Source organism: Lagopus muta, chromosome 7, assembly GCF_023343835.1.
Source record: "Lagopus muta isolate bLagMut1 chromosome 7, bLagMut1 primary, whole genome shotgun sequence".
NCBI lineage: Eukaryota > Metazoa > Chordata > Aves > Galliformes > Phasianidae > Lagopus > Lagopus muta.
The window spans coordinates 20,479,757-20,507,578 of record NC_064439.1 but is presented as its reverse complement, the minus strand read 5'-3'; the positions used below and the strand labels follow the sequence as shown (position 1 = coordinate 20,507,578).

Genomic DNA, 27,822 nt, shown 5'->3' with positions numbered 1-27,822 from the left:
AGTTTAATGTTCTCACAGCTAGAGAAACTCCTACTAAAAGTAGGCTATCTATACTATAGTGCACATATGAATATATTCATAGTTTATACTATTCCATAGTAGATGCCACAGCATTCAGAATACAAGGCTCTTTACAGTTTATTAGAACCCATTTATTTGCCACTCATTTTGGTCTTTTGGCACATAATTTTAACTGAAGGTTAATAAAGGTCAAATTAAAGGCATCCATGCTCAAAAAGAAAGATCCCTTCATAGTCTGTATATACAGACAACTAAAAAGGGTGCATTAAGCTGTTTTGTAGGAGGCCAGGTGGTTAAAACAGGAGGAAAGATGATGCCCTGGTTATGCAGCTCCTGCAAAAATTGGTCATGCCAAAATGTCACTAAATAAATGCGTGGGAAGCTGGTCTGCATAGCACTGAGAAAAGAATTGGGAGAGAGGAATTCTCCACACATTATCCAACAGTCTGCTCAGTGGGTTTAGAGATAAAAGGAAAGGAGGTGAGGAAGTAGACAGAGAGATGAACGTGATAAATACGTCCCCTCCTTTTAGAAAGAGATAAGAGATACAAGAAGATGTCTGAATACAGACAGCCAGAGAAAACAGAAGGTTGAAGATGAGAATGAGGAAATGACAGGTGAAGGGATAGGATGAGATGTACTCACTGAAGCAGACAGAAGGATTGGAATAAGGTAGCAGACACATTTCTAATTGTAATAGAAAATGAGATATTCAGATATGTACAAAGGGAAGGGGAAGTTTATTTTTTATTTTTTATTTTTTATTTTTTTCCACCCTGAGGGAACACTAGAAAGCTCAGTCACACACCCTTTACTCGCATGACCTAGCATTCAAAGTCACCTAGATCAAAACATCACAAGTAAATGTATCCTGAGAAACAGCAGGGAGGGACCTCAAGGGGCTATTTAGCCTGCTTCAAAGCAGGCTCTGCTATGCCTATGCCATCCTGACAGGTGATTGTCTAACTCAGTCCAACAGCCTCAAGCATTTGATTCTAGAGTTTAAACAACCCACACCACAGCAAGGTTTTCCTCATCTCAATTGCTTTTGCTGCACTGGAAGTCTATTAATTTCTTTCTAAACCAATACAGCCACAGAGAACACACAGTTCTTCCTTTTACAGCAGTTGAAGCATTTCAAGCCTTCTATGCCCAATTCATCTGTTTTTCTTTAGCCTACACAACACCAATTATTACAGCCAAAACTAACTGAGAAGTGCAAGAAGAATTACAAGCAGTTGCAATCACAAAAAATGTCTTGTGGCTCTGAATTTAATACAGTTTGTACTTTTCCTTTGGTGCTACAAGAATTGGCCGTTTTTGGCCAAAGCTAGATTCAAAGGTAATTTAAAAGACAATGGAACAACTCTTAGCTGAAACAACATTATGAAATCCTTGATAATTAGGATTTTTAGCTCTTTTTATATAGTGATTGAACAAGAAATGTTATCACGTCCTCAATATAAATATTCTCTTTTTCTCCTTCACATTAATCTATTTTCATATGTGCAAATGCAATATGACAAATTCGGAGACTTAGCTCAAAACTACAAGTGTAACAAACTTCTCTGTCCTTCCAAGGTTGAGAATCTTTCTCTGTGTTATTCAGTCCTTCCATTTAGGAGGGACCTTGCTCTCTGTGTTAATTTAAACACTGATTCCTACAACTGTGATTATCAGCACAAAAAACAGCTGATGTCAACACCACGTGAATTCTGTTACATCAAAACTCCTCATTAGAACAGCATTTTGACCGAGCAGTTGAACCAATAATGCCATCCAAATTTTAAAGAATGTTAATTGTAATGGGATGGAAAAAATTACGTGGTCAAAAGCTAGTTGGTTCCTGGACCGATATGAAATCAGAGCAAAACCAAAGTGATGGGTTACCTGTTCCATTTCCATCCAATCCCTGCAAGTAAGGGAAACTGTCCACTTCCCAGGGTGAACTGGCTGCGGTCAGATATGCTGTCAAATCACTATAGCTGGTGTTCTCTGGTAATTTCACTGATCTTCTCTGAAAGTGAACTTGTGGCTGAGTCCGTGCACCTAAAAAAAGTTGAAAATGACATTATATCCAAGGTAGGCAGAAAATTTAGGAGTACATATTTATGGAAGCACATTAAGAGGTTGTTTCTTTTAAAGTAAAAATTGCTTGAGAAAGACAGACATCTGAAAGCTATAGCGTACATGGAGGAAAACCAGTACTTTTGTGTTTATTTTGCAATTGCCACTGTTTTCCTAGAAGCATCTCTGAGTAAAACTGTTCAGGCAGATTTCCTCAGATCACCTCAAATTTCATGCTTCTTTTAATGAATGCCACTGAAACGAAAACAAAATTTGAGGTGACGCGTGTGAAAGCTCAGAGAAGTACCCAGTTCACCATTTTTGTTTATGTTTTGTCTCTTTTGAAGTAGCAAGATAAATTTACGCTCTTTGAAGTGAAGTTCTATGAAACGACAATTCTACTTGCAGTCCCAATTAACTTACATAACTTCTGCACTTTGGTTTTGCATAGCTTTGGCTCTGTACTAGATAACAGTCACTTTTTATTTAAGCCACTGGATAAAAACAATCTCTTGACAAAGCCTGGGTGAAAACAGTTTCCATACCTTCCCATGCAATGAACACATATAAACACAAAGAGATTACTTAGTATGTAATTCCTCATTTTTCCTTCTTCTGGTACAGTTTTAGCAGTTTTTCCAAGGTTGCTAGCTATTAACTGGGGGTCTTCACTGCAACAGAATTTAGGACTGTTTCGTGTACTAGTTCATTTTAAGTCTCATTTGAATCCTGGGTTACAAAGTCAGTGGATTTTCCAATGGATGCTTACCATTAATACTGTTCAGCAACACACAGCAAGACTCCATCTGCAAATTTCTGTGTGCTTCATGCAAATTAGTTTTTAAATCAGAAGCTATTGTGTTCTCCAGAGCTCACTTTGAACACTCAAAGAACACTTCCCCAAAGCACAAAATCAAAAGGCTGACATGTTTTTCCCCCTCTCTTTGCATTTGACAATGTGGTTCAAATACGTCAACTCAAAACAGTTTTACTTCTTTTCTCCTATTAGACTGAGATTGCAGCTTTGACCTTTGTATAACTTCACTGAGACAAAGATTAAAGAGTTTGACTCAACTCCTGAAATTTACAACTACCAATGTCATCATCCAAGTGACTGGCATCTTTTCTTGAATTGTTTTCCAGCAGGAGCTCGAGCTATAAGAAAGAGATCGAACTTTGCACCACCAACAAAAAAAAGTCTAGTTGGCAAGCAAGTATCTCAAACAGGTGATCATTATTTCTGTCATTTCTTTGGTAATTCTGAAAGAATAAGCTGTAAAATATTTTAGAAAAAAATCTGAAACTTGGGAGTATTTACAGAGGGATCTTAAGACTAGCAGTATTCTTAAATGTTTAAGATAGTCATTGAAAAACACACCAGTGAAGTGGGAAGAAATCTCTCTTAGTCAATGTCCAGGTTTAAATGGAAATCGACAACACTCTAAATGAATTGACTAAAGTCAACTCAGGGAAGACTCATCTCCCTCCTGCTTTATAATATCTTAACAGTTTGCTGTACTAAGGGACATAATTGTTCAAACTCAGAGATCACTGACCACACTGCTGTGCAGGTTCATAAGCCCCATACTGATAAGCATCCATAGTAACAAAAGAGAAAAAAAAATACAACAAAGAACATTATTGTTATCTGTTCCATGTAAAATTTTAGGATTTTCTGCTGTCTAAATATCTGATTAAGAAAAACTGAGTTGCCAAAAACTGGCATTGTATTTCTGAAGATACAAGTAATTAAGCATTAAAAAGAAAATAACCGTTGTTCAATCTATAAACGCAGTAATTAATGGGCAGGCTTTGGAGTTCTCTATTTAAAAACGATTATTTTGTAGCACTGGGACAGCAAAAAGCTCCCAGGGTGAAGCAAGCCTCTATTTCTTCAATTCTACAGACAATGCAAAATGTTCATGGCTAAGTCCCAAACCTGACAGGAAATTTGCACAACAATGAATTTGGATGTAAATTCTAAGGTGTAAGCTACTCAGAAATGGCTTCCTGTGTAGATAGTCTGTGCTTATAGATACAAAGAATTAGTGCAGAATAACTACTTAATTCACATCCTAGATTAACAAGCTGTTTGATATTGAAATGCCCCAAGGAATCTGGTTCCCTTCTACGAGGCCAAGTCTGGGACGTCAGACAAGCTGCTCATCCTTTGCATCTTGCTCCTCCTTTCTCTAAAAATAGGAACAAAGATATTCACCTCTCAGTGCCTCCCAGATGGTTAATGCATTAGTAGGTGTTCAGAGATCTAGGTACAACAGTGAAGACTACCCAAGCTGGGCTTTCTTTACCCCGGGAACACTGCTTTCCCATCCAGCATACTGCTATGCCTCCAGCACACTGCCCCAGCCCCCCAGCTGGCATCTCTACACTGCTAGAAGACACACCAATGCACTCTTTAGCAGAGGTCATAGGGCACATTAGGGCTTATGACTGGGAATAGATTTGTTGAAGGAATTAGAAATGGTAAAACACATTTACGCTAACCAGATTCTTTAACAGTATTTTTCAGCAAGTCAGTGCTTACCATGGGGAACAGGTCAATATTACAGCTTTTATTATTAAAGATGTCTGGTTTTGATTTACAAAAACAAAATCACACCCAAATAGACTTCACTACAAAAATGCCATGTGAGATCCCTCCACTCAGTGAGTGCCATAAGAGATAGGACTCTGAGCACTGATCACATCTGCTTTAGACATCCACTTGCCAACACGTTAACCATGATTTTAAAGCTGCCATTTCCCATTTTCCAGTGCACATCTCAAGGAGCTCCTATAAGGCATCCCCTGCCATGCAGGATGTGTGACACGTGGCACACACTGGCAGCTGAGCTTCAGTCAATGTGAAATAATATCTGATATACAATCAATTAATGCCCTGATTGCTCATGTGTCAGAGACAGATAGAGGGTAGCAATATAGTTCCCACGCGCTGAATGCAGAAGTTCAGCTCTTCACTCTTCTGGTATTAAATGACTTAAATGACCCAGGGCTGGCAAGCTCTATCTCCTGCAATTACAGACAGGATGCTGCAGAGAATTGTAAGGCCATCATGAAAATGAGGTTGGCTGCATCAACACAAGCTTCTCAATTGCATAATAAGTTGCTTACTTGATTAATTATTCAAAAACAACCAGTAACTTACTGTACTAGACATGCCTTTCTTTTCCTTTGATTGGTGCTTCAAACACCAGTGTTCCCACTCTGTTCCTAGTATAATAAGTTCTGCTTTGCTCTCTTTTCTGCACTAAGGTGACTCCTGATCAACTCTTTTGCAGCAGCTTGAAATAACTGGGAAATAAATTGGAGAAGTTATAGAGAAAAACTAGGTCACAAGGATTTTGGATCAAGATTAGAGAGGCTTCATTCAAATGCTGGTACAATGTCCAAGCTGCCTTTCATCTAGGTTTCATCATAAGACAATTCCCAAGAAAAGGAGTGTGGGTTGGTACCATGAAATAGTTTTTACTGTGTAGAAAGGGGAGTTGAAATTCCAATTCTTAGAATACTCTGGGTAATATTTTCTTTATTTTCTTTCCCTGTTACACCATCATAATCACTTATATTATTCTTATTTAAATATGTCTTAAATCAACACACGGAAGGAAGCAAGATTACAAGGAAAATATTTAAGAGCCTCACTTGGCTGGTAAATGTCCCTCTAGCCCTTACATGTCCCTGCTTGGTTTTTGTGCCTAACTTTTTGTTTCTTTTCAGAAAGGAGACTGTAAAAATGAATATTTTTCTTTTAAGTGTGCTGTGTAATATTAGCACATGTGCATGAGAATTGAGTATTTACTTAATCTTGTTAGAATACTGTTAGCAAACAATGTTTTATGGTTTGCCCAGTGGAATCCCTTATGATTTAACATGGCCCACTGTCCATCTAATTTATTCCATTATTTAATGTCACCTCTCAAGCAGCAGAATATATGCACCACAGCTGTATTGCTCTCTAGCCCTTCCTGAGCATTCCAACAGCTATGTAATTTGTTTGGTGCTTTTTCAACCTCAGTCATATTTAGTGTTCTCATTAATGAAAAGCCCAATGTATCTGGATGGGTTTTATCCTAAAAATAGATATTAGGAAGTCATAATTGTATTATACTGCCTTAGCTATAAAATAAGGTTATCTCTTAGTATTACTGAAGGTACTATTCCCCTGTTTATTAACTATCTGCTAGAGTTTAACATTATAGTACTCTTAATCCATGTGAATAAGACAGTTTATGCCCAATTAGGAGTGCTCACAGGAAGCATGTCCTTTGTTTTGTCTCAGTAACGTATCTTCAAAAAGTTCTGTTCTTTTGTTAACTTAACTCAGAGTCAACTGAGTTAACTTTTTGAGACTTAACTCAGCATATCAGGTCAGTTGTGCTAAGGGATGGACTGATGGACTAGATGAGCATGTTGGTGACTTACTGTGTAATTCAGAAGTTGCACTGTGCTCAACTGACTGATAGTACCTACAGTTTCTTCTGTGTTTGGCCTTATGGAAAGGGGATCCAGGTTTTATTCTACTAATACAGTGGTTTCACTGTAATATGTGGGGCTGCAGTCAGTCTGCTAAGGGATTCACAGGAAGTAATTAAGGAAAGCAAGCTTATACATTAGCAACACACATGTGAGGTATTTCCAGCTTCTCTATGCCTCTAGCACTCACAGCAGGGGACAAGAAAAATTAAAATCAGAGAAAATTCTTAGGCAATAAGAACACTAGAAAATGTTTACTGCAAGGATGATTAGATGAAGTTAGATGATCTAACATCTACTAGATAACAAAAGAAATTTAATCTCTAGTTCTCAAATGGCACACTGAAGTTCAAGCCTGTTTATTACCAACTATCTTGAATTCCCTAGTCACAGCAATTAGGGATGACTTTTCCAATTAATCGATTCAGTAAAATCACCCCTGAGAGAAACACTCCTCAGGGAACTCATAACAATTCCACATAAAATACTAGTCTCACCCACACTATAGTTCTAAAAGTACCAGACTGGCATCTTTTTTGTTTGAAATATCATTTAAGTTTCAATTACATCTTCCAAAAATCAGCATACCTTGAAATCCTGAGACTATCTGGACTACATCATCATAGACCATTAGAGTAGCTGAGCGTTCAGGAAGAAGGCCAAGACTCAGTGAAGAGAAGACTGTGGAAGAGAAGTTGTTTAAGTGAGATATATCTCACAAACAAAACTTGAGAACAACAGAACACACAATTTTATTTTGCAAAAACAGGCAACCGAAACTAAAATCACATTATATATGTGAGAGAAACCATGTGCATTTACCAATCTAAATAAAGTCATGCATGGCAGCTCAAAGTACAGAAGGGTACAGTGGAAAGCATGGTTTCAGGTTATATTCCCAGCTCCACAAAAAGACTTGTCATTACATAAAGATGAGTGAAACACTGAGTCTGAATTAATTTTTCTGTGAAATTGTATACATCTTACATAAGAAAAATTTTAATGAAACTTAACTTATAAATACTTTGAGACACTTACATAAAAAGTCATAAGGAAATGCAATGTATGGTGAGTAAGTCTGAATAACTGGCTCTAAAATACAGCATGTCCATATTGAGTCACTGCCTACAGTACGGAACCTCTACATATAACAGAATCAGTGTCATTCCATCAGGTGGTATGAAAAGGAATAGTTAAATGGCATTTGCTGCAAGAAATCTGCATGCCATTGGATGCAGACATTCCTTAGAAGGAGGGTGGGTGGGTGCTGGTGCGCTGGGAGGGAATATATGCATACATGCCCAGAGAGTGAAAATTAACAAACAAATTCATTCCAAACTTTCCAAACCCAGCAGACCTTAATTACACACAGACTTGGCCACTGACAACGTCTGATTCCTGCACCCATAAAAACATGTAACTATGAATACAGTAAGAATTAGAGCTTACTGTGCTTCATGCTTGGCTTTCAAAGATAGAAAGACAGGAGGAAATGAATACAGACTAGTCATTTTTGATACCTGGGCACTATCCCATACTTTTATCCGGGAAGTGCTTGTTCCATGCTGAGGTGACCACAAGCTTATGAAAACATTTCCAGAACTGATGAACAGACGAACAGCACAAGTTCTTCAGACTGCCATGTGGTTTTAAAATTTCCCCTCAGTGAACATGCCTGCCTTCATACCAGAGACCATGCAGGCAATCACCAATGGCATGAAATTTAGCAAGGATAAATGCTAGGTGTTGTGCAGGATGGAGCAATGCTGGACACAGGCACAGATAGAAGCTGAGTGGCAGGAGAGCAGCTCAGCATGAGCCAGCAGCGTGTCCTGGCAGCCAAGGGGCAAATCACATCTTGGGTTACACTGAACACAGCACAGCCAGCTGGTTAAAAGAGGTGATCATCCTACTGCATTTAGCATTGGTGTGGCCTCATCTTGAATTCTGCGTGCAGTTCTAGGCTCCACAATATAATATAAAAAGGATGTTAAAGCCCTTAAAAGTGTCCAGAGGAGGGCAACAAAGTGGGTAACAGGGCTGGAAGGCCTGGGCTGTGAGGAGGAGCTCTGGGCACTTGGGTTGACCAGGCTGGGATGATCTCATCGCTATCTGCAGCTCTGGCAGTAAGCTGTGCCACAGGAGGTTCAGACCGGACACCGGGAAAAATTTCTTCACGGTTCGGGTGCTCAAGCACTGGAACAGGCTTCCTAGCATGGCAGCTGGTGCCCCATGCCTGTCAGTGCTCAAGAGGCATTCATGATGCCCTCATTAATACTTTCTGGATAGCCCTCAAGTTACTATGCAGATGGACTCTGGTATGAGTAGGGCCCTTCCACCTGAGCTATTCTAGCATGGGTGTTAGAAACAAAAGAGAGGCCACACTGCTATTGCAATTACAGCTGAGAATTTTCTTTCAAATGCTCTGCATGTGAAACATCTATGCAACATAAGTAAGGATGCCCACTGTAAGTAGCACCATGGTCACAAGTACAAAATTTGTTTGTCTTTACTTCAGTAGCTTAATTCGCATGAAGAAAGCTAATAAAACTTAGACACCCTGGGGATACAATAAACCACACCAACCCCATTTTTTTTTATGTATGTACCCCATTATAATGCATAGATAATTCCTAAACTTCCCATGGGTTCTTCTGCCCAATCTTTCTTCAGCATGACAAAGATTCAAATCATTGTTTTTAAGGCCAGAAGGACCACTGTGATGATCCACTCTTACTCCTATGTAATAACAGCCTTTCCTGTTAATTAATTAATTAATTCCTGAATTAATACTGCTTCAGATCTAATAGCTGCACTTAGCTTTTCTACAATATGTTTTTCAGTTTATCAGTTTTTTTCTAAAGTGTCCAGTGGCGAAAAATACACCACAACACCAGCATTCTAGCAATAATTACAATGGCTGTTAAACTGTGTGTCTTTTTACCTAATAAAATGTATTGAACATCTTCTCAATCAAGTCCTGCTGGATGAAAGACTTTTCTTACACACCTCCTTTTCTCTGTGCAGGTGCTGATGGACTATGAAAAATCACCTCAGGACTTTTCCTATGCTGAACCAAATAAATCAAGCCTGTATAAGTCTTTCCCTATATGCCATATTTTTCAATCCCAAATCATTCTTGATATACCTCTGCAATTTTAAACATTCCTCTTGAATTGTGGATCCAGAATTAGATGTGCATTTACCAGAGAGGCTCCACCAAGAGAAAATGCTGAAACAGTATGCTCCATCTTCCTGGTCTTTATTTTTCTTTATTTTACAGATTACTCTCTCTTCTTGCAGTGCTATATCAGAAGCTTATTGTCAACCATCCATCTACTACATCTCTTACATATCTTCTGCACAGCTACCACTTCCCAGATGAGGTCTTCTCCCTCACAAGCATGGCAAGCATTCTCTGATCCTAGGACTAGTTTTTCCCATGGTATGTGTTGGGTGACACTACCACTAGTCTGAATTGGGATAGCTCAGTAATTTCCCCCAAAAATCTGCTTAAATATGGACTACTAGTTGCAATTTTATTTTCTTTCAAATTATTTATAAAGAAAAATCTATGTATAAGCAAGAAGAAATAGAGGAGCACATCTTCCATCATGAACACTTCAACAACTCAAGTGATGTTAAATTAATGAACTGTCAATAAGCAGAGTCATGGCTCTGCTGATAAATAGTTTAATGGAAAAAGAGATCTTAATCTTTTCTTTCTACCATTTATCATTACGTAAATAAATAATCCTCCTTCTTAAGTGGTAAAGAGCTAGTAATTATTTTGGTTAATATGAGAAAAGTTTATTCCTGCTGAACTAAGAGGACAATCTTTGACATTAGGTTCTTGAAGTTACCATGAGATCAGTGGCTGCACAGTCTTCCAGCATAAAATCATAATTAATGTATATTGCCTATGATGGAAGAATTGTGATCCCTCAAAAAAAGTCCTATTGCAGTGCTTTAAACATTATCACCCTACAGCTTTCAAAGCTACTCCTGGCTTGTGGTTATCATTTCCACATTGAAGTGGTGCAAATAAATCCCTGTATATTTAATTCACCACCGCATACAGGATGGCACATGAGCTTAAACCACTGGTGTGGGTGGAACGCTGCTCAGAATGGCATATCTGGTCTGTGGGACGATGACTACAAGAACTGTTTTTTTCAGGAAATGAAGCCCCTGCTGTAAGTGTGTACCTAGGATGTACACTGCAGAATCAAGATTTAAATATGCTGACTGTTCCCCATCACTGAACCCAGATTAAAACCACTAAAAACAAAATTTTCCATTTTCAAAACTATGCTATGCTACTTACAAGCATAATAGGAGGGCATTTAAATATAAATAGTAAGTTTGTTAAACACCACAGACTTTGAAGCTTTACAGTATAAAAAATAATAGCCTAAGTATTTAGGGTTTGAACTTCTATGTCACATTTCCAAGAACAAACCCATTAAATCAACATGAGGGGTATCAAGTTGTAACTTGTTGTTTCTTTAATCAAAGGAAGGATTAAGTTTAGGGTACAGAAAGGATTCTACTCCCAATTAAATCAATGGCAAACGATCCGCCAATTTCAATGGGGGAAGATAAAGGTGAAAGGAATCTATTTTCTGAGTAAAGCTCAGATTTCAGCTGTAGAAATAAAGATTTTGTGGAAACTGTATATAACTACAGCTCTTTAATCTTCAATGACTTACCAAAACAATACCATGCTTGAATCCCTTCCCTCAAAATCAATATTTAAGAAAAAGCAACAAGCAAAAAAACCCAATCAACAAATTCCAGGCCCAGGGAGCATATGCTGTGTTTGAAAGATCTATGGTGTGAGTGGTAAAGATATGAGACAAGAGACAAGAAAAGGTTACAGCATGTTCTAGCCATGTATGATTGCGTGTTAAGGAGTATGTTAAATACACCAGGAAGCTGCACTTCATCTTATTTAAACAGGAGAAAAAAAATAACGTTAAGAAAGTTTCTAAATAGAGTAAGGTTGGAACGGATCTCTGGAAGTCACCTGCTTTAACCATGCTTTGGGTTGTCCAGCTGAGTCCTGAATATCCTTAGAGATGGACAAAATTTTGAGCCATTTGGACAAGAAATATCATTTAAGTATTATTATTATTATATTTGTCTGCTGATGAAATTAATCATGTTAATTATGTTAGAAAGAATCTTTACATCTGGATAACATAACTGCAAATTTAATCTGTCCTATGGGACATGGCCAAGAGCTGAAAGTTCAGGGCTGTTTTGTAAACTACAGCCTGCAGCACAACAGTTGTTGCTACACCTTGGGAGATAAAAGAGCTAGTACATCACAGCTGTTGAAACAGAGCACCAAAAAACAGAGTTCCTATAAGGAAAAAGATCTGGAGTAGATTCATATGCTCTGTGGAGCTGTAAGAGCATCAACAGTTGTTTGAAAACTGACATATCAAGGAAAGGTAGGAGGAGTGTGGATCTCTGCACAGTCCTGATGCCACAGCTTAGCTGAGGAAAGAACCTCCCATTTCTGCAACTCACAGATATTCTTCCTACTACCCAGGACTGCAAGCATTAAAATACATCATACAAAATTATAACTTCCTTTAGATGCAAAATCTTACCTCAGAACAAAAATAAAGATCTCTTACCAGGCAATCTTACAGGTTTCCATGGTGCAGAATTTGGCACATAGGCATGTTTACTAGCAGTCACTATCAGCTGATTGCCCAATTTATACTGAAACTTGAGGAAGGCAGTGCCATCTGCTCCTGAGGTTCCAGATGCAATGGAGATCTGGTTGGTAAAAATCTCAATGAAGGCTTCCGTTACTGGCTGATGTGTGCTGGCATCGCTCACATGGACTTTCAGCGTTACTTCTGTAATGACAAACAATCATAGTGATCATAATCAGAGCAGCTTCTGCAGGAAGCAAAACTTAGAACATGCTATCACAGCAACAGCCACCAACACATGAAGTTAACTGCTAACCTCTAAAACTTTGGTGACAGTATGGCCTCTCTTCCTGGCCTGCAACTCTCCAATTCAGGCAGCTGCTCTTTAGAGGTTCTGCAGTCCTGAGGCTGACCATGTGCTGTGGCCCTAAATTACTGCCCTACTGCTAATCCTACCTTTTAAGACATGTATGTTGCACCTATTACCCATACTCAGTTGGCAGCATATCCCCTGTAGCTGGCAATACTCAGCTAATGAATCACATGTCAGCCTCATGGTAGCATCCTAACTAAACACACGTGCTGCCTAACATCATAATGAGCACAGGACCTTGCCCTGCTGTGCATCTGCTCCAGCCTGCCCACCCCCCAGAGATGAGCAGCCCACCTGGGATGGGGAGAGGACACAGCTGGGAAGTGAGTTGTACTCTTACACTCCTCCCTAGAGACAAATCTCTCTGGCCAGCAAAAGAACACACAGAGGGTGGTGAAGCACTGGAACAGGTTGCCCAAGGAGGTTGTGGATGCCCCATCCCTGGAGGCATTCAAGGCCAGGCTGGATGTGGCTCTGGGCAGCCTGGTCTGGTGGTTGGTGACCCTGCAAATAGCAGGGGATTGAACTGGATGATCACTGTGGTCCTTTCCAACCAAGGCCATTCTAAGATTCTATAATCAGGCAGTCATGAGGAGTGAGAAGGGCTCAGGGGAATGCAGGCTGTGATACAGTCAGAGATTTTGAACCTTCCAGCTGGTACTGTGCTTCTCTGCTGAAGCCTAACCAGGGCAGTGAAACCCCAAAAGGATCAGGTCCTTATCCTCAAAACAGAGCACAAGCAGGTTGGATGTAGAGTGCTAGCAATGGGCAAGAGAGAAACACCTTGCCTGCCTCTGTTCACTTGCCTTGCTTCCAAAGGAGTAAATACATTGCAGCACCTAGTGTTAGAAGTGGCAAGAAAATATCACATGTGAATTAGCCATCCCCATGCACGACTGAAGAGTGTAAGTGGTGGAAAAGTGACTGCTAAGCCAGTCAGGAGTATCATACATATTGCAGACAGACAGTCAGAAGCCAACACAATGAACTACATTTTACTTGAGTAATGCACCCTCTTCCCAGAAACAAACTGGTTGTTTAAATGTTTCCAGATGCACACAAACTGCTTGTTTAAATGTTTCAGATGCACAGTATTTGTCCACTTTAAGACACTCCTGTGATTAAACCACACGTTGTGTCACAAAGCTTCTGCTGCACAAAGCAAAGCTAGTGCAAGATGGTCCCTCAGAAAGGGACCCTCCATATTGATACTTCTCCCTGCCTTCAATAGTTCCTCTGTCTTATGCTGTTAAGTAGCAGCTGTTGCCTCTCCAACAGCTATGACTTAAATGCAATGCTGCATTGAAAAGACCCAGCAGTGCTCTAATGGCCTCAACCAGACCAGTCCTTGGATTGTTTCCTTTATGGTTGCCCATTCTCCTAAATGAGTACCTATCTCTTTTCTCTTCTCTCCCTTTCTCCCTACACTCTTGACCTTGCATTCACCTTAGGAAATTATCTTCTTCTTGCATGAACTTTCCTCCCTCAGCTTACTTCATCTCACAAGGTTGTGCTGCACAGTATTTTGTGAAATCCCTCTTTTTGGTGTCATGGAAATGCAGCCACTAACAAGCAAGATGTTCACACTCCATGCACAATTCATTTCTTCATGTTCTGCCCAGAAATGAGAACAGGACTTCATTTTCATATGTATTCAGAAACACAGTAATTTCTATGGAACAGTATTGGGGATAAAGTTCTATTATATTAATACTGCATATTAGGGTATTAAGAAATTACTTTCATATAAATCAGCAAGACATCACATCAAGAAGAGCAATGGAGAGCTCAACAAAAGCTAGGTTGTGAATTTCAGTAGTGACATGACACAGCTGAGTAAGCTGAGAAACATAACACAGCACTATAAAATTTAAAAAAGGACATTATGATCTAATACAACCCTTCAAAATATCAGTATGTCTATCCTAAGGGCATTTAGCTATAAAGATATTGGGTCCTTTAATAAGCAGAGACCTTCTGTCTAAATCCTAGAATACAAAAGTATTAATATCAGGCAGCCCAGAACAAAAACCCCATTAGAGAAATTCATCATCATCACAGCCCTCGCCTTAGAACTTGGCAGTGGATGATGCCAATTTGGTGGGGATCAGCATGAAATACATTTTAGCTATTAAAGACTCTGGACTTGTTCCCAGTTTCGCATTTAATAGTCAAATAAAACAACATATATTGAAAAAACAGTGTACATACACTGGTGAATATATACAGAATGCCCCCTTAGAAAACTTGCTTGATGACCAAAAAACTTGTGGGATTTCATGCATATGAAAGCCACAATAATAAAAGGAGGCATTCATGTGTATCTATGTATTGATGAATTCTATATGTATTTACAAACATGAAGACAAAAAGCAATACAAGTTTTTATTTTCAGAACCCATAGGAACACTTAGATCTAAAGTCAGATAGCTACTATGATAATATTCCCCAGAACAGATGTCGCTAAGAATAATGGATCATGTATTAAAAGAAAAGCAAGAGAGTAAGACAAGCTGAACATCATACATAACCACTCTCAGTAACCTGTAAGTAAGCCTTTCCTAAAACAACCATACATAAGGAACCATGGAGCAACACTGCTCTCTCTGTTAAATTGTAATCAAGGAAAAAAATTAGAAATAACTCAAGTTTCAAACCTATTTGATTCCCTGTAGACAACATTTTAGAATAGGAACTATGACTAAAATTGATTAAGTGATGAAGAGCGGTAGCCAGCCATGAGTATCTCCAGAAGGAAATTCATTTCTCTTTTGTGCTCTAGTTCCCTATTACAAGCTTCAGCCTGCAACCATCTCTTTCTGATAAGGAAAGGCAGGAGTTTCTAAAATGCTGTTTCCAAATGACAGTGATGAAGGCCTGAAGAAGTCCTGATGTCCTGCTAGTAAATCACTGGGGCTACTTCTCCTCTTTTATTTAGATTTTTTTTCCTTGAGAGAAAATACCAGCAGCTTGAACAGCCTGCTTTCTTTTCATGCATTATCTTCACTGACATACACACAAAATGTACATCATTTGCTTAAATTAAGGGTTTTTTTAAATATCATACAGTAGCTTCTTTTCCTTATCTAATGCAGCAGTGAAGTCATGAACACTGAACCCGCATTATCACTTTGATTCCCACAGCAATACAATGACCACAAGCTTTAAACTGAAACTGTTGAAGAAAACTCTCTCTAAAACATTGACAGAGGTAAGAACTATCTATAAAGAAAGATTACCACGAAAACAAACCTCTGCAGTACATTTCAGAAGCATGATGAGGAAGGTCCTGGAAGTTGGAGGCATACGGCCAGTGCTGGTGCTTCTTTGCTACGCTGCCAAGCAGAGATGGCTGAGGTAACAGATTCCAGGCTGGTGAATTCACAACTCTGACCACTCCCATGCCCCAGACACGCCAGCTACATTCACAACAGGCTATGCCTATAGCTCTAACACACCTGGCTCCTGACCACTATGGTGTGAATGGGACTCTTTTGGACCTGAGCTGTCATGTCTGTGGTGCCCTATTGGCCCCCAGTACCACTTGGGCATGCACAGGTAGAGCCAGCAATCATCTGCCACCACCAGCACACACGTGTGCTGCCAATGTATTCTTACAGCAGTCTTTCATGTCCAGCGCATGAGCTGGTTGTTATCACTGCTCATTTCCACTAGTGAACATACCTGGCCTGAATGGGCAAAAAGAATGTGTGTCCCTGCCTAGCACTGCAGGCAGAAATGGGCCACCATTAAACAAATCGAGCTATTAAATAAATCAAGCAGCCTGGAAAACCATGCAACCCTATCTTTGGGAATTTCTAAACAAAGTGGGAAAAGCAGGTAAGTGGGAATGCAGCAAATACAGGGTTAAATCCCATGAAGATCAAGGCTGCTGTTCGTACATGGACAGGCAAGTAACTCTAGCCTAAACTCCTTGTATTTCTGTCTTCCCTCAGCAATCACTGAAAAAACTGAAAACAATCACAGCTTGTTTTTCAAATGAGAGCAAACCAAAACTACCAGTTACAGTAAAAACAGCTGCTTAAGTGCAACTCCGTTTTCCTAGTACTAAATTTATTGTCATCTATATAAAGAAAAAACAGCATCTCCAAGGTTATAATTTGGGAAAGTGAAATAGTGAAATAAAAGACAAAAAAAAAAAAACACAACCCTTCCATGTTAGCATATTAATGCAGAATTCCATCTGTCCACTTAATCTGATTTCTGAGATTTTACTAAGTCTAAACTTTCCCTGAGCAATCCCCCTATGCCATCTGCTTTATGAACCGTGCTGCCTCCCCTGAAACGCAAGTAACCTTAAGACAACTACTTCCATAGTCAAAACCCCACTTCTTGGATTCCCAACCCTTTTTGTACCGCTGTGAACACAGTTTGGGGATGACTTAAGAACTGATATCAAAACTCCTAAGAAGTGAAAAAAAACCCCACACTGCATTTTCTTGCTGTTTTTCAAATAAGCCAGTAACATCATACAGAAAGAAAAACTCCCAGTGATGGCACACCGTCAAATCTCAAACACTGAAATAAACAGAATAAATGATGACAATGACTGAGAATCAAAGATCACCATCTTACTTAGGTCCCAATCTTACAGTCTGGTTTCCGTGCACACGCTCCTCTGTCAGGCAGACTCCTCTGATGTCTGTTGGACAGATGATCTCTCTTTTGGGAACAGGCTGACATAAGCAGCCGTTAGCACTTATCTTTTCCTCTGGAGGTCCCTATCCATGGACAATGTCAGGATATTACCAAAGAAAAATATTTAAGTTATCTAGTTTTGATTAGAGAAAGAAAACTTCCTGTCCATTAAAAACAAAACAAAACAAAAAACAAAATAAAACCCAAACACATAAAAAGCCCCACAGAAAACAACACTACAAACTTTATTTTAAAGTGTATCCTCCTCTCAGTTAGAGCTTGCTGGCAGCATGCCTGTTTTTGAATCCTACAAGCCAAACGGATAAGCCTTTCTGCCTCCTAACCTCTTGCCCATGTGCAAGGTCACCTCCTCAGTCAAACAATAGGATTTTAATTTATCTAAAGGAAACCATTTTCCTCGAAAAAGAAGTGTTCACATCCCCTAGCCACAGATGCCAACTCAAGCATTTACGTATCTTTTTTAATGTATTTCATCACAAAGTTTCTACTGAAAAATGAACATCAAAATAGTAGCAAAGTACATTCATATGAGAAAAAAGAAATGTGTGTATAACATCCCTCCAGAAACAGAGACACTGGTCTTAACTGATGTGGTCCCCTGAAAGCATGTTGATGTGTACCTGCTCACACAGTAAGGTGGGCACACTTGTGGGACAGTCACCATGTATTCAGATCAGGGTCTGGTCCTGCAGAGAACTTACAGAACATGGCACAGCAGAGCTTTCCCCACTGCACAAGTGACCAAGCTTTCATCAGGGGTCAGTGTCTGCCACCGACCTCTATGAAGCCAGACCACATCAAGGAAGGGATATGAAGGTCTGCTTCTACTGGTCACCTGTTTAGAAACTCCTGACAGCTAATTTCACAAGATGAAGAGCTATTAAACGGAATGATCACAGAATTAATGTGATACTCTCTAATTTAAGAAGAGCAACATCAAGTAGACAGATCTCCACTTCCCTCTGTCCACAGCACTGGTCTAGTAAGGACCACACGACAAGGCTCTGTTCTTAGGCCCTAGCAGAGGAAACAGAGGAGTTCAGAGAAGAACTATGAAAAAATCCAGGAGAAAGAAGTTCTGAGACTGGCCATCTGAAGAGCCCAACCTCTTCACACACTGTGAGAGAAGGCTGGATCACTGAGCGCAACATGGAAACTATAGAAAATGACAGTCAAGGAACTTCCAGGTTTGCCAATCGAGATGCTGTATGACCCAGCAGCTGTACACTGAGTGTAAGCAAAATTCAAGCATAATTGCTTAGTGGGAAGAAAATTTGAAAAGAGAACAGTTTACTAGATGGCAGATTCACCAGGGCTGAAAGACTATGGGAAGGTTAATTTTCTTCTTTGAAAAACAAAACACTTTCAGTTGTAGATATTTAAGGATTGTAATTGACGTTTAACTCTAGAATTAATCAAATTGTTTAGTTCCAGAATGTTTATAAAGCTAGATCAAAAGCTTGTGGCAATTCTTTTTAGCACTGCAATCTGAATTTAATAAATACTGTTCTGCTTTACACGGGAAAGAAGACTATCAGAAGACTGTGAGTACAGACCTCTGCAAGCTCTGAGCACTTGTAGTGCAAGATTTAATTATAGTTATCAGACCTTAAAGGGAAGATTTTTTTCCCCAGATACACAACTGACTGACCGTATTTTTTTTCCCTGCCATTGCTCTTCTTCAGAAACAGCAGAGGTCTGATGTACAGAGAGCTGCAGAGCCCGTTCTCACAGCTGGAGCAGACATCCTGTATGTCCATGAGATGCCTGACGGATGCACCTTGCTTGCCCCATCTCAGCAGACAATCAGGAGCTGGGTTGACCACTTGCTCGCAGACCTCACTCAAGGCCTTCTTGCCCGCCTCTGCAGCACAGGATGATTCGTCTATATTTTCATCCAACATTCCTCGCCACTACAAGTGCCTTGGGCATTGCTGGCACTGCTGTTTATTCCATAGTGCACAGGAATTTAATTTCCAGAGGACTGAAATGGTTTAGCCTAATTAAAATAACTGAACGTGATACTCAATACTCAAATAAAGCACAGTAGTCTCACGTGAAGGTCAGGCAGGTGCCCTACTGTCTCTTCAGGTTTAAAAATCTATTAAACAAAGCATTCAAAAATTAAAATTGAGAAATACATCCATTTTTCTCAAAATACATTATCTACTAGTGCTAATGCACACATTTACATAGGATTGTCACAAAAGAAACTCTGCTATAAGAACTAGAGCACTTTACACAATCTCCCATGACAACCAGGCTGCTACATAACGACGTACTCAAGGGAGGGGCAGCTGAAGGATAATAAAATAAAGACATTCATCACACGAGTGTCCAGCATTTGAAAGAGGATTTGCATATCCTGACCTGCTAGATCCAAGAGTATTACCACCAAAATTAATTTCTTGGCAAAAAAAAAAAGTAGGAATTTGCTTTAATTAAAAAAAAAGTGAGGGCTATATGCATAATGCCCAGATGAGACTCTGATACCCTATTGTTAAGTGATTAAAAAAAGCATTTATAATTAACTTGAAACTCACACGGCTATGAAACTCATGAATAGCAATAGTTGCATTAACAGGTCTGCCTTTGATCTCTACAGGAACCATGCATGACACAAACTAATTTCATTTCCAAAACCATGTATTTCAAACATGGAATTATCTAAAGATACTGTCGTGCAGCGCAGATGGAAGTTGAGTTTCAAAGCTTTATCTTGCCACACGCATAATGCATTCTTTACAAGACCTGAAAAAGTAATCCCAGCATAAAAACCTCTCTTTTTTCCTAATGGAGTACTTTGAAACTGTTTGGAGATCAACATGGAATGAAAAGTTCACGCATTGATATTTTTCATTTGCTCAGCATTAGAATTCTCCCCTGATTCAAACAAGCCTGCAGCCGATTTTGCAACATCAGCTCTGAGACATTTTAAGGATAACAACACATTGAGCTCAACTGCTGCACAGCTCCCAGGGATTTTAAGCCACAGTTCTACCTACTGTATTATCCGCAGTTTGAGGAGGGGGGCTGAAAGGGTTGTATGTGGCTGTACTGAATGGATGTGTTATGTCTTCTTGGAACGGCTTCTTCCTAATTCTATAAATAACAGCTGATGAAAACAATTTAAAGCAGATGTATTTCATGTTTAATTAAACCTGTGTATGTGTAATGGGGCAGGGAGAGGACAAGCACATTTTTATTTCCAATCCTAATCTACTTATTTCCTAAATTTTGCTGCAAGCCTAGATGTCATTTTGGAAGAGCGTATTTTTAGTTTTTTGCTGGTTAGTTTTTAACAAAGCACTACCAGCTCTGACAAACCCAGCTGAAGGGACTCTCCACCTACCAGCAGAGTAAGCTGTGTTCCAGTTCTATCAGAGAGCTCCACTGATGTCAGCTAATAAACGTACAGGGACAAATTCCTGTGTTAAAATTTTATTACAGTTTTATCTAGGCACTTGCACGTTCTCTTTTTTTCAAGTGACTAAACAGTCAATTTATATGCAGTTCACTCCCTGAAGAGGTTATCCCCAGCTGGCACAGGCAGATGAAAGAGAGGTGAAACCACACATGCTAACAACCTACTGCTCCAGCCTAGCAGCTCTGAACCCAAAGGGCTCTGCAGTTGAGGGCCAATGTACTGCAAAGCAAACTCTCCTGCCTCTACAGCACGCTCTTCCTCTTTCTGCTGAGCTACCCTGCCGTCCATTGGATCCGTCACCGTGCCAACCTCATTTACTAACACAGCACCAGCCTAACAAAATGAATTGCTCTCTGCCAGGTTATCAAACCAAACTGCTGAAGTAAAGCATCCGCGAGTGCCAAAGTCAACAGACTGGGCAGATGCGGAGGTGGAAAGGCACCAGGTCTCCTGGCCAAGGGTAACAGTGGGGCAGAAAGGAAGGGGACCACCCCTCCTGGCTTCTGCACAATGAAATCACCTCAGCCATACCACCAACTGTACTTCCAGAGCCCTCCTCAAACTGCACCTACACTACCACTTTGGAAGGACACCTGTCACTGTCCGTATTTACACATCCCTTGGGTGAATATTTGGCATGAACAGTTTCAGCAGATCTGTATCTGCATAAATCCTAGATAACTGATGGTTTCTTACTTCAAGGGTAAGGTACCTGTACTACAACAGTAACTCCAGGCCCCCATAAGGACAAAGAGCTCATGACAGTGACAGGAAAGGACTTGAAATGGAGCACTGAAGCCTTTCCCAAGGGCTCTATGCAAGACTTACAACCTCTCCTGAACACCCAAAAGCCTCTACAGCCACAGTTGGCACTTGGGGGAAGGAGGTTGCTGGTGATTTCTCCTAACCCCCTGACATACGCCTGCACTCTATGTCTATGTGCCAGTTGCCATAGCTTCTTTTGGTTTTCTTCTCATCATGGCAACCAGGATTAATTGCCCCACTTCGCCTAGAACGCAAAGTATCTTCCAGAAATATTTATTATAACTCCAAGTTCCTGAGATTTTTCTGATCCACACGTTTACGTATCTTCACTTGGAACAATCAAAAAAATTAACTTGTGACCCAGGTCTTCTAGATAATCAATAATGACTTTTCTTCTCATAAAGAATGCGTAGACACTGGACAAGGTTTCCCAGGGAAGTGGTGGAGTCACCATCCTTGGAGTCTTTACAGAGAAGGCAGATGATGTACTAAGGGGCATGGTTTAATGGTGCAATAGTGATGGTAGGTAGATGGTTGGACTAGATGATCTTAGGGGTCTTTGTCAACTCCAACCATTCTATGGTTCTACAACTAAGACTGAATAAGAAAAGACCCCTTCCTCCTAATACCACAAAGTCCTCTCAGCTTGACACACAGTCATTTGTCATTGCCTTTTGTTTACTCCTTCATCCAACCTCAATCATGCAGAAGAAACCTCCTAATCCAAGTCAATAAATTTTTCAATTAACATTTTTGAACTGAGATGTTGTACTGTCTGTATTTTAGCTGTGATGGCTGCATGTATATATATATATATGCAGAATGCAACAACTGACTCAGGAATCAAAGCTCATTTCAGTTTAAATTATTGTAATATTGATCTCAATTCTTGGCAGGGGATTAATTTTATGGCTGTTACTATTTCATGAGAGAAAAATTACTAATCAGACTAACACTGAGAATTTTTAAACATTACTTTCCATTCCTCTATGCCTGAAGTCAATTATGTAAATCAGTAGTTATTGGCTCTTCTGTAAGCTCACGATCTAAGTACAGGCACAGTTACACTTGCAACATTCATCTTCCTTACAAGCTCATTTTCTAAAGAAAATACAAAGCAAAACCAGAAAGTTTGATATGCTTTCTTACATTGCTCTCTGCGTCCAAAAAGACCACAAGGAGCACACCCTTGTATTTCTTGCTTACCTTGCAACACTGTGGTACTTATAACAGTCCCACAACTACAACTGCATCTGGAAGACAGTCTGGCATGCTGGGAGTGCACAGTCCAGGCTTTGGGGAAGTGACTAGGAGGAGCAAAGCCCTCTGGGAAACTGTCGGCCTGCAACGGGCCTGAAGGGCTTGGTATTCCCCTGAAAGTTCTTGGTTTTCACAAACCAAAATACTGAAAAACAATGCACCACAACATAAGTGACTGATCAAACAAATCTATGAGTTCCGATTTCTCTTGAGAGATAATCTCAACACAAAACACCATTGTGACCATTACACATATGCAACAGAATAAGGCTCAAGAGGAGATGGGCAAGGATGATGCACTCATGAAGCTCAGGGAATAATGCAGGGTGTGCCTGACCACAGCTGCTGCAAACAAAGCTGAATTTATGTCAACACAAGAAGGACTGGAGGGCGGCCTTTGTTTCAGATAGACAGCTGTGTCAGTGGAGTGGATCAACTGACTACATCATAGTTGAGTAGATGAAATGTTTCTTCTTGAGTTCATTTTAAAGTGCACAAATGTCTGTCACAGTCTGCCAGCCCAATGTATAAAAACTGAAGAACTAACAAAAGAAATCTGAACAGAGCACTGGGCTTGAGCTGGTTTCAACCCATGTTTTATTTTCCAGAGAATGGGGACACCCAGCATTGTGCCAGGATGCACAGAGACCAGTACCTGGGGTCACACTGGGTTAGTGACTGACCTATCTACTGCCACTGCTCTATTTTATTCGCTACCAGTAGCTTACAATTGTATTCTGATTTCAGTATATTTTGTATCATTGCTATTTCAAGAATTCCAAATAGCCATAAATCTCTCCAAATAAATACACGCGTTATGAAACATACTCTCTCCAGGTGAAGCATCCAAAAGAACCCAGTCAGAGGACAGAAGTCTGATGAATGCTCAGACTATGTGCTAGTTTATCCATTTTGGCAAGAGGAAGGGGTTACTACTCACACTTCAGCATAAACCCACTTCAGATATTTATAGCTGTAAACATCGCTCTGCTTAAGCACTCTCCCACAACACAACTTCCCTCAGATTCCTTCACTTTGTGTCTTCTGCTTCTTATGATCCTGTTGGAAAACACACATCTGTTTAAAAGTAACACTAGCACTATGGCCTGCTGGCATTTGCAGTTTGACAAATACATTCACTTTCCCATTAACAAGCAGATACGTGTAACTGAAAACATTCCAGTGGCTCTGCTTCCTTGGCACTGACATCAACATGAATGTTTTGTAGGCCATTTAGGCTATGTGTTAAGCTAACATTTTAAAGTATTATTCTGGTTTAAACAAACAGCTGTATAGTAGGAAAGAGTTCTACTGCATACAAGCAATATTTAAAGGGGAAGCAGAAGGAAAGAATTTCTAAGTAGCCAAGTAATATGACACTAAACTGGCATACAGAAGTTCTATTAACAGGATCCACTGGGTGAACTAATAGGCAAATGAAAGAATACAAATAAAAGAGCAATACTGACTTCTGAAAGGGCAAAACATTTTATTATGTTGTACCTAAGATGAATAGAAAGATGACAGGTTCATGTATGTTTGATGACCCTTACGGGTCATAAAGTCCAACTCCCCTGTAGTGAACAGGGACACATACAGCTAGATCAGGCGCTCAGAGTCCCATCCATCCTGACCTTGACTGTCTCCAAGATGGGCATCCACCACCCCTCTGGGCAACCTGTGCCAGTGCCACACCACCCATATTGTTAGAAACTTCTTCCTTATATCCAATCTAAAATTCACCTCTTTTATATTTCCCCTTGTCCTAACACAACAGACTCTGCTAAAGTGTCTCTCCCCTTCCTTCTTACAGTCCCCCTATACATACTGAAAGGCCACTCTCAGGTCTCCCCAGAGCCTTCTCCAGGCTGAACAGCTGCAGCTCTCAGTCTGTCCTCATAGGGCAGGTTTCCCATCCCTTGGGTCATTTTCTGGACAATGCTCTCCAACAGTTCCAGTCTCTCCTGTACTGAAGACTCCAAATCTGGACACAGCACTCCAGATGAGGCCTCATCAGTGCAGAGTAGAGGGACAGGATCACCCCCCTTGCCGGTCTGGCTGTGCTTCTTTTGATGCAGCCCAGGACACAGTTGGCTTTCTGGGCTGTGAGGGCACGGTGCTGGCTCACGTCCAGCTGCCACCTACCAGTACTTCAAGTCCTTTCCAGCAGGGCTGTGCTCCCTTCTTACATCCCTCGGCTTGTACTGATAGTGGGGGTTGCCATGACCCAGGCATAAGATTGCAACTGGATTTGTTGGACCTCGTGAGGTTCACCTGGGCCCACTGCTCAAGCCTGTCATGGTCCCTCTGAATGGCATCCCACCCCTCAGGCCTGCCAGCCACACCACACAGCTTTGTGTCATCCACAAACTTGCTGAGGGTGCACTTGATCCCACTGTCAATGTCATTGATGAAGATGTAAAAGAGCACAGGTCTCACTCACTATGACCCCCAAGGTCACTCATCACTGATCTCCATCCAGACATGCAGTCACTGACCACCACTCTCTGCATATGGTCTTGTAACCAGTTCCTCATCCATCAAACAGTTCACCTATTAAATACACATCTTTCCAATTTGGAGAGATGGACATTATGGGGGACCATGTCAAAGGCTTCACTAAAAGTCCAGACAGATTATATTAGCGGCTCTTCCCTTGTCTACTGATGCAGTTACACCATCATAAAAAGCCATTAGGTTGTTGCCCAGGCAGGACCTGCCCTTAGTGAAGCCATGCTGGTTATCTCATTTCTCCTTCCTCTCTTACTCGTGCCTTAGCGTACTTCCAGGAGGATCTGCTCCATGATCTTCCCCTGATCTGACAGGTTCTTGAAGCTAAGGAAATATGTGTTTCACACAGGGATATACTCTGTGGGGCTTTTTGGTCTGCAGCTAATTCTGTTCTCACACTTATAAAGGAACTGCTAAGAAAAATAAGTAAGAGAACCAGTACATTTAGTCATAAAAACAAACACAGTGAGGACTAGAGGAGTGCTAACCACTTTATAAATATGGAAAATATACATGCAGAGCCCTCATCTTTCCTTCTGAAATGTAACAGCTTTAGGAAATCTACAAATACAATTTTTAGCAATAAATTCATTATAATTTCATACTACATATTACTTAATTTGACATCTCTGTCCCTGAACTACAGTGTTTTATTTTAAAGTTCAGTTAATTTCTACACGTGCTGGGATTTGGAACACTAACATTCCACGGTACAAAAACAAAGTATTTTTTCTGTTTCACTGAACATATGTTCTACATCAAAATTACTCTTCCTTCCCCCCCCTTTCACATTCAGCCCTGGGAAAAGCACTGCACACACAACCAGTGCACATGTGTACATACACATACTCAAATCCCAGAGCAAGTAACTCTATTTACAGGAAATCTGATGTATTTATTTCAGCAACTGCTCTAATAACCCCAGTGGCCAGTTACTCTCTTGAGGTTACAAAATCACTTAAGGGAGCAGTAAAATACCAGGGGATTGCTATTATTGTTCAAAGCCAGACAGAATTCCCGGGCAGCCTCACACTGCTGTACCAGCACTACGGGATTTCCAGCCATCAGTTGGCAGAGCTGCATTTTAAAGGACTTGAAAGGGAGAGATGCTAGGAAATCTAGCAACATTCATCCTGAGGGCTACTGCGAGGATGCTGCCAACCACCTGAGCTGCCTCAGATGTTATAAAGACAGGACTCTGCATCCATGGCTGTAGCTAGTTACCTGCCAATGCAGAAGAGCAAAACAGTGGTACTGTTTCTACTAAGGTGCAACAAAACTGCACAGACACACTAACATTCCCTTCCGCGGGTGTGGGTGGAATACATCAGAGACAAAATTACTAAAAATCTATTTCAAATTGCCTTAAATGGCAATGCAAAACAGCACTTCCATAGACACAAGTTTTTCCCAGAAACGCCTGGGTTATGCTAACAGTGAGATGCTCAATGTGAGCATGAGGGATTTTCAACTCTGGGCCATTCAATCATTTGGCCCATTTGAATGAGCAGTGAAATAAAGGCTGGTAAGTAACAATCGTTAATAGCTAATATTATTAAAGAAAAGCTTTAATACTTGAACTTAAGTTCATATTTCTGGCAATTAATATAAAACTTCGGTGGTTATGTCCACATGGACCACAAAATCCCTGAGATCTTAAATAGCATGTAATATGCAAGATAACACTCAGCTAAGTATAGACACTGTTGCTTTACTCATTTAAAACATAGTGATTCTCATTACCTGCAGTACCAAAGCAGCAGCAAAATACATTTTGTATTTTTTATGGGTGTGCATTTATATAAAACACTGCTGTCTCCTTTGGAGGCTGGTTTTGAAATTCATTTTTGTAGCTGTCATGTTCAGACTGCAGTGAGGGGGTGGAATTTCTTAAAGTCTCTTTTCAACCAGGCATCTCAGTGAACATATTTTGTAGAGTCAGCCCCCAATTCCTTTGCAAGAAGGGACTTTTACAAAATCAAATAAGTACCTGCAGAGCATAGGGGGTGAGATTTCATGAGTCACTTCTTAGGGATGCAGTGCTAAACTTGCAATTGGAACAGATGGCTTTGCAGGCCATAAGCTATTTTTGTACCATGTCTATACTCTTCTGTAAATTAAGGGGTTTCCTGGCAGAATTCCCTGGGGACCCTCTCCTGCATCACCCATTACAACACCTACACTGAAGACACATGGCTCTAGCCTTGACATTATCCCATTTCTGCTGCCCAGGCTTTGCTGGAGAACATGAGTAGAAGGTGTGCGAGAGGCAGATGCCCTCTAGCAGACGGACCTGCTGCAGGGAGTCTTCCCCAGCCCACCCCTGTGGCACAGGGCAAGAAGCACAAAGCTGGGACCTCACCCAGGCAGAGATCATGGCCTGGGTTATTCTTCACTCTTGTGCTATGGTCTCACCTGGCTTAAAACTATTAAAACCAATTACAGCAAATGTTTAACAGCAGCTCTGCTACAGTTAAATAATGGAGACATTTCACATTGGTCTCCCTCTGCAATAGCTTGAGACAACCCTTCCTAAATTTCACACGAGGTTG

The 27,822-nt window shown here is 40.4% G+C and overlaps 1 protein-coding gene across 3 annotated transcripts in view; it reads right to left on the bottom strand.

Moving 5' to 3' along the window:
* FAM171A1 (family with sequence similarity 171 member A1) overlaps positions 1 to 27,822 on the bottom strand; it is an 84,466-nt gene that overhangs the window by 22,443 nt on the left and 34,201 nt on the right. Inside the window, exons 1-4 of one of the 3 annotated variants that reach the window (XM_048950986.1) lie at positions 12,571 to 12,728; positions 12,231 to 12,458; positions 7,171 to 7,263; positions 1,912 to 2,070 (exon numbers count right to left, since the gene is read on the bottom strand). In XM_048950986.1, coding sequence (XP_048806943.1) covers positions 1,912 to 2,070; positions 7,171 to 7,263; positions 12,231 to 12,458; positions 12,571 to 12,670 — 580 coding nt within the window. In that variant the 5' untranslated portion in view covers positions 12,671 to 12,728. Of the gene's footprint in view, positions 1 to 1,911; positions 2,071 to 7,170; positions 7,264 to 12,203; positions 12,459 to 12,570; positions 12,729 to 27,822 lie in introns of those variants that run through there. The other 2 variants (XM_048950987.1, XM_048950988.1) reach the window with 2 other exon arrangements.